Source organism: Temnothorax americanus, unplaced genomic scaffold (genome assembly GCF_048541705.1).
Source record: "Temnothorax americanus isolate GAGA-0224 unplaced genomic scaffold, ASM4854170v1 Scaffold17, whole genome shotgun sequence".
In the NCBI taxonomy this organism is placed as follows: domain Eukaryota; kingdom Metazoa; phylum Arthropoda; class Insecta; order Hymenoptera; family Formicidae; genus Temnothorax; species Temnothorax americanus.
Window position 1 is genome coordinate 2,030,570 of NW_027509307.1, and position 12,039 is coordinate 2,042,608.

At 34.0% G+C, this 12,039-nt stretch overlaps 2 protein-coding genes across 2 annotated transcripts; both read left to right on the forward strand.

Moving 5' to 3' along the window:
* Positions 1-603: 603 nt before the first annotated feature.
* On the forward strand, positions 604-5,514 carry Hsc70-5 (Heat shock protein 70 cognate 5). The gene is made up of 11 exons (XM_077403180.1): positions 604-808; positions 1,472-1,533; positions 1,616-1,761; positions 1,933-2,056; positions 2,134-2,442; positions 2,634-2,796; positions 2,896-3,352; positions 3,548-3,844; positions 4,047-4,234; positions 4,305-4,445; positions 4,536-5,514. The coding sequence occupies exons 1-11, from the start codon at positions 719-721 to the stop codon at positions 4,608-4,610; spliced, it is 2,052 nt and encodes a 683-aa protein (XP_077259306.1). The 5' UTR covers positions 604-718; the 3' UTR covers positions 4,611-5,514.
* A 629-nt stretch (positions 5,515-6,143) lies between these two features.
* On the forward strand, positions 6,144-8,203 carry Fnta (farnesyl transferase alpha). Its single transcript, XM_077403182.1, has 5 exons — positions 6,144-6,583; positions 6,763-7,117; positions 7,227-7,427; positions 7,512-7,689; positions 7,766-8,203. Exons 1-5 carry the CDS (start codon positions 6,430-6,432, stop codon positions 7,883-7,885), a joined length of 1,008 nt encoding a protein of 335 aa, XP_077259308.1. The 5' UTR covers positions 6,144-6,429; the 3' UTR covers positions 7,886-8,203.
* Positions 8,204-12,039: the final 3,836 nt, after the last annotated feature.

Consider the following 12,039-nt stretch of genomic DNA (forward strand, 5'->3'; position numbering starts at 1 on the left):
AATTTTAGAGTCGCTATAATTTTGTCTACGGAATACGGAAATGATGTAGCTCTAATTTTATCTTATATTCATGATTTTTAATTAACATTATAATTAACATAGCGTATTTTATATTAATAAAAATAAATAAACATTATTAAAGGCAACTTTTATTACATTCTATTCTAGTTCATCACTCGTTTTCTTGTTTGTTGCAATTCTATCGTTGGATTACATCATATTGGATCAATACATTGTTTTGAAATCCGGAAATCCATACGTATACTGATAAAGAGTTCCGCCGCGGTTATTTACTTCTGGTTTCTGGGACTTAGCTCGCATGCACGTGTTCGCGGGCAATATCAAACGTCACGTAATAATTTGCGTCATATTGCCAGAAGTACATTCCTGATAATATACGTTCGACGAATGATCTCCTCTCCGATAGAACATTCGGGATGTTTCGATACTTAAGGAGTGGTAGGGTGACTGTACACGTTTACTATTGGTGCATTCCATTGGAGCCCCAGTAGAACGCAAACGATTCGTGAACACAGGCGTGTCCATTATCCGGTCGCTAGAGTGGATGCGTCGTAAGATCCACGCGTGATATATATATACGTATCCGGTATCACGGGCTTCCACGGGTCTTACGGGAGTTGCATCACTTACACGTGAAGCTAGGCATACCGCGTTTTCTGCCGATTTCTCGGTGAAATTCCACATAAAGAAGGCCAAGATGTTGACCGCCGCGAGATTATTAAACCGCAGCTGCACCGGAGCCTGTGACCTCGCCAGGAAACAACAATTCAGCACGATTTTGAAAAATGTGCGTATGATAATGATATCACGATCCCCGTGGCTTCTCCCAGCTCGCAGTCGTCACTATTTGCATGTCGTCTAATGAGAGATAAATCTTAATTGGCAGTGCTTCCTTGTTATTCTATGCAAATTATCCTAAATTACGTCACGATCGTGTATCGCGAGAAATTTCTGCCGCACGTTAATTTTACTACGACGCCGATTTTAGAGCCGGCACGTGAGTGGATTCCCACATCACATTTTTAGCCAAATGCTCCGAGTAGGTCTTTTAGTTGATGATATTCTTAATCTCATCTGTTCTTTGCATGTTGTTATTGTTAGAACTGCTAAAATCATAACTGATAGCTAGAACTGATTTTATAGGTTGGGTTAGACAAATTCAGTCAATTTTTTTTCTCTAATTAAATCTCTTGTACTAAAAATATATATTTCCGTGAAAAAATAGATATAAATTTTATTAACTTCTGAACTTATTTATTTTAAATACATATAATTTATATTAATAAAAGTTATAAGTATTTTTTTCTCAATTTTATGCTTTTTTAATTTATCCTATAAAATTTTTGATAATATTATTTATGTAGTCTTTTTGCAATAAAATACTTTCTTGGATTGTTAAATAGTTATAAGTACATATATAAGTACATATTTGGTACTTTTAATCTTTTAGGTGGCGGCTCCAACGGTCACCGTACCACACCGTTTTACCGATATGCAGCAATATCGGTATAAGTAAGTAATTAATTTGAAATAAATATTAAATATACGTTTCTTAGTTAGAACAACTTCTAAAACAATCCATTTCTTTTTTAAGATCTGAAGGTGTAAAGGGTGCAGTTATCGGTATAGATCTTGGAACCACTTTTTCATGCGTAGCAGTGATGGAGGGCAAACAAGCTAAAGTTATAGAAAATGCTGAAGGCTCCAGGACTACTCCATCTTATGTCGCTTTTACAAAAGGTTATTGCTAAATTATATCGTATTAATAACATTAATTTTTTTTTTATAACATGATTATCGATTATGATTATTCACACAATGTGTAACAAAAAAATATACGAGTTAAATTTTGGAATATTCTTATTTAATTTCGTCATTTTTACAATAAATAAATTATTTCTGATTTTTTAGATAACGAACGTCTAGTTGGCATGCCTGCGAAACGTCAAGCAGTCACAAATTCTTCTAATACATTTTATGCAACAAAACGATTAATTGGACGGAGATTTGAAGATCCCGAAGTGAAAAAGGATATGTAAGGATTATATTGATATTTATATGATTTATTGCGATATGATTATATCTGTTTTAATATGTAACGTGTTCTTATAGGAAGAGTGTAACGTACAAAATTGTGAAAGCATCTAATGGAGATGCGTGGGTTCAAGGTGCTGATGGAAAAATGTATTCTCCCAGTCAAATTGGAGCATTTGTACTTATGAAAATGAAGGAAACTGCTGCGGCTTATTTAAACACTCCAGTAAAGAATGCCGTTATTACTGTACCAGCATATTTCAATGATTCGCAACGACAAGCGACGAAAGATGCTGGTCAGATTGCTGGATTGAATGTGCTTCGTGTAATTAATGAGCCAACCGCAGCTGCACTTGCTTATGGCATGGACAAACAGGAAGATAAAATGTAAAGATCAATTACATTGATATATCATATGAAAGATACTCTTTTGAAAATAATGACGTCGATTTTTCGTCTCTGAAGATATACCTTGTGTTGAAATACATTACTGAAAAATTTTGTTACATTTTTTTACAGTTTTGCGGAAAGAAAGACGATATAATTAATGTATTGTTTTTTTGTTTTTTTTTTTCCAGTATTGCTGTTTACGACTTAGGTGGAGGTACCTTTGATATCTCAATTTTAGAAATCCAAAAGGGTGTTTTTGAAGTAAAATCCACAAATGGTGATACATTTTTGGGAGGAGAAGATTTCGACAATGCATTGGTTAATTACCTTGTATCTGAATTCAAAAAAGAGGTACGGATTTTCTTATAACTAAATACAATTATTCGTTATATCTATTCGTTAAAGTAAATTTATATTAATAATTGATTTGATGAAATATATATAATGCAGCAAGGCTTGGACGTGACTAAAGATGCCATGGCGATGCAAAGATTGAAAGAGGCAGCGGAAAAGGCTAAAATAGAGTTATCAAGTTCTCTCCAAACGGATATAAACCTTCCCTACCTTACTATGGATGGCAGTGGACCAAAGCATTTAAATCTTAAATTATCCAGAAGTAAATTCGAAAGTCTCGTGAACGATCTGATCAAGCGTACTATTCAACCGTGTCAGAAGGCGCTTTCCGATGCCGAAGTAGCAAAATCTGATATCGGGGAAGTTTTGTTGGTCGGTGGTATGACCAGGGTTCCTAAGGTACAACAAACGGTTCAAGATATATTTGGCAGACAGCCATCGAAAGCTGTAAATCCGGATGAAGCCGTAGCTGTTGGTGCTGCGGTTCAAGGAGGTGTACTTGCAGGAGATGTGACAGATGTTTTGCTTCTTGACGTTACTCCTTTGTCATTAGGTAAAGTCGTTTTATATTCAGAGATTGTTCTATTATTTTATACATACAAAACTATGATGTACTAGACTAATCTTCTCTCTGATGTCTAAATGTCTAAATGATGTCATTGATCTACTGATCCTTCATTCATCTAACATTACAAATAAAGTTACACTGGAATCAGCGGTATGAAAAAAATGTTTGTAAATTTTTTAGGTATTGAAACACTTGGTGGTGTGTTTACGAGATTGATCTCTCGTAATACAACTATACCTACAAAAAAGAGTCAGGTATTTTCTACGGCAGCGGACGGTCAGACGCAAGTCGAGATTAAAGTTCATCAAGGCGAGCGAGAAATGGCTGGTGATAACAAACTCCTAGGACAGTTTAGTCTTGTTGGTATTCCACCTGCACCAAGGGGTGTACCACAAATAGAAGTAACGTTTGATATCGATGCAAACGGTATCGTGCATGTATCAGCCAGGGATAAGGGAACTGGCAAAGAGCAACAAAGTATGTAAATTTTCTATTATTTCACATATATTATATTGAAAGCATATAATTAATGTTATAGTGATGCCTATATTTTTCGTCTCTGAAACTTGGTTTGAAATCAAGAAATTGTAGACTACACTCAACTGAATCGTTACTATAATTAATGATGAATTATATTTTTTATGAGGATATTCTAAATCTATGGTTGTTTTTTTTGCAGTTGTTATTCAGTCTAGTGGTGGTCTTAGCAAAGACGAAATTGAAAACATGGTTAAGAATGCTGAGCAATACGCAAAGGAAGATAGAATTAAGAAGGAAAGAGTTGAAGCTTTTAATCAAGCAGAGGGAATTATACACGACACAGAATCGAAGCTGGAAGAATTTAAACCGCAGTTACCACAGGAAGAGGTATGGTATTATTGTTCATTATTTAACATTTTTATGAATTATTTTGATATTTATTGTTTTCCTTTTATAGTGCGACAAACTTAAAGAATTAGTTGCAAAACTGCGAGAGACTCTGGCTAAGAAGGATGATACGGATCCCGAGGAAATAAAGAAGCAAACGAACGAACTCCAACAAGCAAGCTTGAAACTGTTTGAAATGGCGTACAAAAAGGTACTTAATTTATGTAAAAATTAAATTAATGAGCACAAATTATGCTCTGCATAGCTTAAGAACTATTATTTAAACATGTTGACTTTACAGATGGCGGCAGAAAGAGAAAGTCAAAATCAATCGCAGCAGGAACCTGAAGGCGAGAAGAAGGAGGAGAAAAATTAATTTTAATTAAATAATTTGCGTTTCTGTACAAAAGGAAAATTGATTCCATTCACATACATTTGTATAAGCGTCAGATGCTGTTCTGTGAGCTCAAAGGAACCACTTATTTTAGTTGAAGAAAGGCAAATATAAACTAAATTTCGATATTTGACGCGATAATAACCGTTTAGAAATAAAGTATTATTCACACACGAAGTGGAAAAAAGTAATTTCCTTTGTCATACTTAGTGGTCTGATATATAATAGCAATTTTGTGGTATTTATATAATTATATATAATTTTTATAAGTAGTACTCTCGCATCCTAAATATACAAAATTATATTTTGTTGTGAGATTCGGAAAATAAGTTTCGTCAAATTTATTAAAAAGAAGTAACTGTATATTACACGTTTGTAGTAGTAATGGCCATTTTTTTAAAAGGTTTGGCTAGTCAGTTTTCACACGAAGTAAGAAATTTATGTACATAGTTGATCACTTTGTATAATGTAACTAATCTAGCTGTAAAAGCAGTATGATCATTTTTGTGCAGCCTACGAGACATGTGCGGAATATTAAAATATTCACCGTTATAACAGTTATTGTAAAATAAATTGTACCAAAAATAATATGGAGATAATTTGTTAACAAACTTGCTATTGTAGAATACTTCGTAGCAATACACGTACATACAGCGAATAAGCGTGAGATGAGAATATAGAATTGAGAGAATGAGATGAGTGATCCTGTGCAAAACAAGTTTACTTGTGTAAACAATATACAATAGATACATAGATTTTACCGTAGAGAACGTTGTTACATTGCGATGTAATCAACTTATTTGATTTTTTTTTTATTTAAATATCTTAAAAAGAACATTTAACTTTTTAGGTTTCGTTTTATTCAATAAATCTTAACTTTAACGTATATGGGATTAATCTTTTATTGAAGTGTTTTAAGCAAATGATCATTTCCCACCCTAATGCATTTTACATTCCTGTAATTTTTCCGGACAACGCCAGCGTCTTGCTAGAGTAAATTTGAAAATGAAAAAAAAAAAAAAAAAAAAAATATATATATATATATATATATATATGCAGTTCACTTATCTCTTGATCTCATCGTATACATATGTATTTATGCATTGTCATCACTGAATTAATAAATCTGTTCTTTGCAGTTGCGCTTCTTGTACTTTTTATTTTGTCTCTTTTTCTGTCCAACATTTAATTAGATATATATCTATCTCACACGTAGAAAGGTGCTACCGTTACCTATAACGTAACGCAGTGCCGTTATAAATTTAACGTTTGCCGGTGCAATAATTGTGCTTTATGCGGAAGATTAAATATTACGAGGGGCTAAATATTGAAAAAAAATTATAAAAGATTATATTTAGATATATGTAAGCATATTTATTTTTAGTCAACAATCACGATGTATGAATATCTAGACAAGATGCACGACTCGAAAATGTCTATCTTCAAATATAAAAGCACAGATTAATAGATAATCTGTGATAAAGGCACGTAACGCCGACTGCGACTTTACCATTGTGATAAACTAGGCTGCGTTCCAAAATTCACTCTAGTTAACTAAAATGCTACAGTGTACGTGACGTAAACTATAGATTTTAGTTACCCAGAGTGAATTTTGGAACGCAACTCTAGATGGATAAACGCAGCGAATAACAAGTAACGTGCCAACGTGTTTGGGGTTTGGAGGTTTGGTTTGGAGCTGAACGGAGTGCGAAAGTGAATTAGGTTAGGATTCGTTAAAGAAAACTTTCACAATTCTGTTTTCACTCTACGATAACAGAAAATTATATTAAGGTAGAAAAACATGTCAGACACTTCTGACGATGAATTAAATTGTGGCGATCAAAAGAAAACATCGTGGATTTTATATAAAAATCGCGATGAGTGGAGTGACGTGACTCCTTTACCCCAGGATGACGGTCCCCATCCTGTGGTATCAATTGCATATTCCGAAGAGTGTGAGTATATGTAATTCTAAAAATTACATTATTTTTTAGCTGTATTTTACAAAACATATAAAACGATATTTATGATAAAACATATTTTTTTCTATTATTGTATAAATTCGTCATTCCATAAAGAGATTTTGCTTCAATAAATTATCATTATGCGTCTTATATTTAATGTTACTTTTTAGTTAAGGATGCCTATGATTATTTCCGTGCCATTCTGAAGTCAGGTGAAAAGTCAGAACGTGTACTAGCTTTAACAGAAACCTGTATATGGCTTAATCCGGCCAATTATACCGTATGGCAGTACAGAAGAGAGATATTTAAAGCTCTGGGAAAAAACTTAATTGACGAATTAAAATATACCGATCGAGTGATAAAATACAATTCTAAAAATTATCAGGTTTGGCATCACAGAAAGATCATTGTCGAATGGCTGCAAGATCCTAGTGAAGACTTAGCGTTCATCGAAACTATTTTACGTAAAGACGCAAAGAATTATCATGCTTGGCAACATCGTCAGTGGTGCATACAAACTTTTAAGTAAGTATCTCTTTATACATGTATATAGAATACATATATATAGCAATATTTTTTTATCATGACTGAGACAATATGTAATTATGTCAAACATGTATGATTATGGTTGCAGTTTATATGATAAGGAGTTGGAATATGTAGAACAATTGTTAAATGATGACGTCCGTAATAATTCTGCTTGGAACCAGCGCTATTTTGTAATAAGTAATACGACAAAGTTTGAGCAGGAAGTGATAGACAGGGAAGTTGATTTTGCGCTGGAGAAGATCGAGTTAGAAAAAGGAAATGAGAGTGCATGGAACTATTTAAGAGGGTATTTGTTTCTGATATATCGGAAGTTTAATTAGAAGAAAAATGATATTTTAATTTGACTATTATCTATAAATCGTGCTTTTAGAATATTGTTACATAGCAAAGGCTTGGGTTATAATGAAAAAGTAAGACATAAGTGTGAAGAAATGTATAAGGAAGGATGTCGTACCAATCATTTATTGGCCTGCATAATTGATATCTGTCAAGAAAGTCCATCTGATGAAACCCCGTCCTCTTTGTTTCATATTAATTTTGCGTACGAGGTAAGTTTATTTTTGTAATATTATGTATTTTCGAATGTTTCATTCGTCAATCCTGATACATATACTTATTCTTTAGTTATGCAAGGATTTAGCGAAGAAATATGACACAATAAGATGGCGGTATTGGGATTACATAGCTAGTCAGCTAGCGATAAAATTGACTCTTCAGATAACTAAAGCAGACTCTTCGGATTAACAACCACAACAACCTTGTAGTATGAATTGTTCAAAAAATTTTAAATAACGTTTTACATATCAATCTATACGATTGATATATTTCGGCCTCTTTTGCCTACAAGTATCAAGTATGTATATTGGATGACTGAAAAATTATTCGGTTTATACAATTTCTTTATGTAAAACAAGAGACACACTTATGATTTAAAAATATATAACTCGTATAATACAATTTGTAAATTAAATTTTAGGATTATATTAAGCACAATGTGTAGAATTAAGCTATATATCTATTATGCCAATATTGTTAATTTAAATAAAATAATCTCTATTATTATCATACGTTTTTTTCATGACTTTTCTACATAATGATATATTTCGAATTTATAAATTTCTGAATTTCTGGATTTTTAGAAATGCTTAATTTCTTCACTACTCTTATGAGATTTTGCTTTCAAAGTTTACATATTAGAGCTTTCTCAGCATATATATTGTCACTTTTATTAGAGTAAAAGAGTAAGTAAAAAAGAGTAAGAAACCGAAAACTTACCGAATATGTAAGTGGATTAAATGCGCACGCTTGAGGCCTCAATACATAATAAATAATGGCAAATAGAAAACAGCTGATGATACCGTATAACATGCAAATATAATATATTGTTTCACTTACCAGCCGAAGTATTACAGCCTGCTCCGCGCAAGTCCGTTGCAAATTCCACTTTAGAAAAGCTCCATCAGCTGTGTCAACTTTATCCAGCGAATGATAAATGTCACACACACATAACATAAATGTTAACACTCATGCGCTTCACTTTCAAGTTTATTTCACTGTCAGATTCATTTTCAAAAATCGAACGTCACAAATATGTCACAAGTTTGCTACATCGTGTTACGTGAAACGCGAAACGCGAGATAAAATGTACTTTATTCCACAATGTGTCCGCGTACATAACCGATTACTATCATTTTATACCTGATAGCGGATTTTTCATTACATGGGCTTCAGTATTTTTTTAAATCAAATTGTGCTTAGAAATTTTGAAATTCTAAAATCCATTACTGACTATATCTATGTAATATAACTGTATCATGATTGATGTTTTTTGGAACTATATGTGCTTACATATTTTTCTGAGGTATATTTATTTCTCGATAATTAAAAATCATAATCTGAAATATGACGAAAGAAATAACTGTAGCGACCGTAGCACTAGTTACAATGTTTCTAAAGTTGTATTAATTTATAATTCATAATAATTAATCGAGCAACTCTCTCTGTAAGCATTGATCGTGGCCAATATAGAAAACAATCACGATCACTGCCAATTATTATTTTATATTTTAATTTACAATCGTATATAAAAAATATAGAAAAGGTTTTCAATTAACTCATGCACTGTAAGCATTGATCGTGGCCAATATAGAAAACAATCACGATCACTGCCAATTATTATTTTATATTTTAATTTACAATCGTATATAAAAAATATAGAAAAGGTTTTCAATTAACTCATGCACATAAACATAATAATCATAATATTAATTATAGCAATTTCACGCTCCTAATTTGCAGAACAACAATAGGTATACATGAAGCAGTAATTGCGGCTAATACAGAAAATGATCACTATTACTGCTAATTATTACTTCATATTTTGATATATTATGAAAAAAATATAAAAAAGATTTTCAATTAACTCATGTACATAAATGTAGTAATTATAAAATTAATTATAACGATTCATGCTTTTGATCTATTGGAATATCTACACGTGCAAGTATGATCACGGCTAAGAAAATAATTGCGATTACTGCCAATTGCTACATATATATATATATATGTAGCAATTGGCAGTAATCGCAATTATATATATATATATAAATACAACATGCTTCAATTAGTTCAAGTGTACAAATCCGTGCTACGGTCGCACGGAGTCTACTTGACGAAACTTTCGCATTAAGAATGCAACGTACCACGTCGGTAACCAAAGTTGCACGTTACCGACTGGTGCACGGCACCAGCACTCGCTGCAGGCAGTGACGCTACAGCCACACGGAATTCACTTGACGGAACTGTCGCAAGTTTGCGTTACACGTTCGACAATTTCGGCATACGAGGATCAAGGCTGCGGTCCACTTGACGCTACAAATGCTTTAAAACGTTCTTCTTCTCCTTTCTTTCATTGAAAGAAAGGAGGAGCATCAAAATGCTTCGAAGCATTTTTGTATATAGCGTCAATTAAGTGGACTGCAGCCCAAGTGGCGGATTTTCCATGAAGCGCGGTGAACGCGCACGATATAATCACGAGAATACGGATATTGGAATCGCCACATCTAACGAAAAGTACGCCAGGCATTCTCGCGTTTCCGATTTCTTCGAAGGAGCACAAGGATCACTTTCGCGCGACTACGTCATCGGAATCTGTACTCACTGTATATAACGTAACCGAAACGGTTCCGAATCACGGTATACATAGGACGCGTCGATCGCGATCGTGAGAGTCGGCGATAAATCTATATACGCACCGATGATAGCCCGCCACTGTAATCGGCACTCCCGACGAAAATTCGCGCTCACCGTGTGCGCTTTCGACGGACGAAACCCGCGACTGATTTCGGAGCGCGCGATCGCGCCTCCGAACGTCACAACACAACGCGTCGCGGGACGTCGGGACTGTGTAACGGCTAACGGCCGGTAGAGCGCGTCTGGCGTCGAGGCTTTTCGGCGGATTCGGGTATTTGAAAGACGAATAATTTGAATTCGCGATAAGAATCAAATGCTTTTCACACATTTCTCAGCAAGTTACAATTATTAGTTATATATCTCGTTCGGAGTTTTCTTTTACGAAGGTTTGCACAACCAGAGAGAGAAACCTGAGAGAGGCACCCCATCAGTTTAATATATAAGAAATTACACGAGCGCGGCCTCCGCGGCCAGAATATCCCCTCCAGCTCCAGCTGGCTAGTTCGGAGTGTTCGGACACGAACCATTAGCACGGACGCAAACCATGTGCGGTTAGCGGTTACCGAGCGAAACGACGTAGTTGAGTTGCACTTTCTCAGGCGGCGCGTCGGAAAATGCAACACGCGAAAAAGCAGAAAAAGCTCTTTAGGTTTCTCTCTGGCACAAGTAAAGAAAAATTTACTTACAAAAAGCAGAATGTGTCTTTGTTCAAATTGGTTTAAAGTGTTCAAACTTCACACTGACGCGGCGACTACGTGAGCAGAGGACCGTCGAATCGGAAGCCCCTGTACACGACTTGTCATGTCAGTATATCCATTTTTGAAATTGGTGCTACGTAGCCACGTTCATTTTCTGACGTTAGGCGATGAGACGTTAATCATTTTGGTCCCACGAAAAAATCCGGGATAAAGCTTCTCTGTGACGTGAGTATCGTGTAGCGTTTGACACGCGATTGAGTTTTTTTAAGGATTCGAACAATAAGATAATTCAATAATGATTTGCTTTATTGAACGCGGTTTATATAAATAATTAATCGTAACAAATATTGGTGGAATAAAAAGTTTATGGACATACTGCGTGATATTATATCATACAACACGGCGCAACATTTATATTTAATATATTAAAAAGAGATAATCGTATTTATTTTTATTCTTATGTTATATCTCTATAGCCGTGTTGAAGAGCTATACAGAATTTACAAATTAATATTAACTCTTCTTTTTTCTCTTCTTTTTTTGCTATAACCTGTTTTTTTATAAGAGCGTATAAAAAATATTTTGATATATATATGTCGTTTCTGTGCATCGTTATATATATATATATATAATCGTATTCAATAGCTAATTTCTTTCTATATATATGACTGAAATAATGGTACTAATAGTAAAACGAATGACAGCACGCATTATACGTTGGTTATCTATTTATTTATAAAATACATGCTTCCAAGATATAGTACAATAAATTATCTGTAATAATTATGCGAGACAATGACTAAGTTTCGAGAAATGACTAAAAAAGACGCAAACGTAAAATTTTTAAAGGACGACAGACAAAACATTTACGTACGATGAATCTTTCCAAATGAATCTTGTATGATAAATATAAACAGTTTGCGCGTCACGAATAAGCATCTTTTCGGGACAATATCGAAAAAACGATCGAAGCGAAAATTGGTTTCTATTGCAGAAAAGCGACGGCAG

Excerpts from the sequence above, each read along its gene's own strand:
- Hsc70-5 (XM_077403180.1), top strand. The coding sequence starts at position 719 with ATGTTGACCGCCGCGAGATTATTAAACCGCAGCTGCACCGGAGCCTGT. Across the intron at positions 809-1,471 it reads TCAGCACGATTTTGAAAAAT|GTGGCGGCTCCAACGGTCAC; the intron begins GTGCGTATGATA and ends TTAATCTTTTAG. Across the intron at positions 2,443-2,633 it reads GACAAACAGGAAGATAAAAT|TATTGCTGTTTACGACTTAG; the intron begins GTAAAGATCAAT and ends TTTTTTTTCCAG.
- Fnta (XM_077403182.1), top strand. The coding sequence starts at position 6,430 with ATGTCAGACACTTCTGACGATGAATTAAATTGTGGCGATCAAAAGAAA. Across the intron at positions 7,118-7,226 it reads TGGTGCATACAAACTTTTAA|TTTATATGATAAGGAGTTGG; the intron begins GTAAGTATCTCT and ends TTATGGTTGCAG. Across the intron at positions 7,690-7,765 it reads ATATTAATTTTGCGTACGAG|TTATGCAAGGATTTAGCGAA; the intron begins GTAAGTTTATTT and ends CTTATTCTTTAG.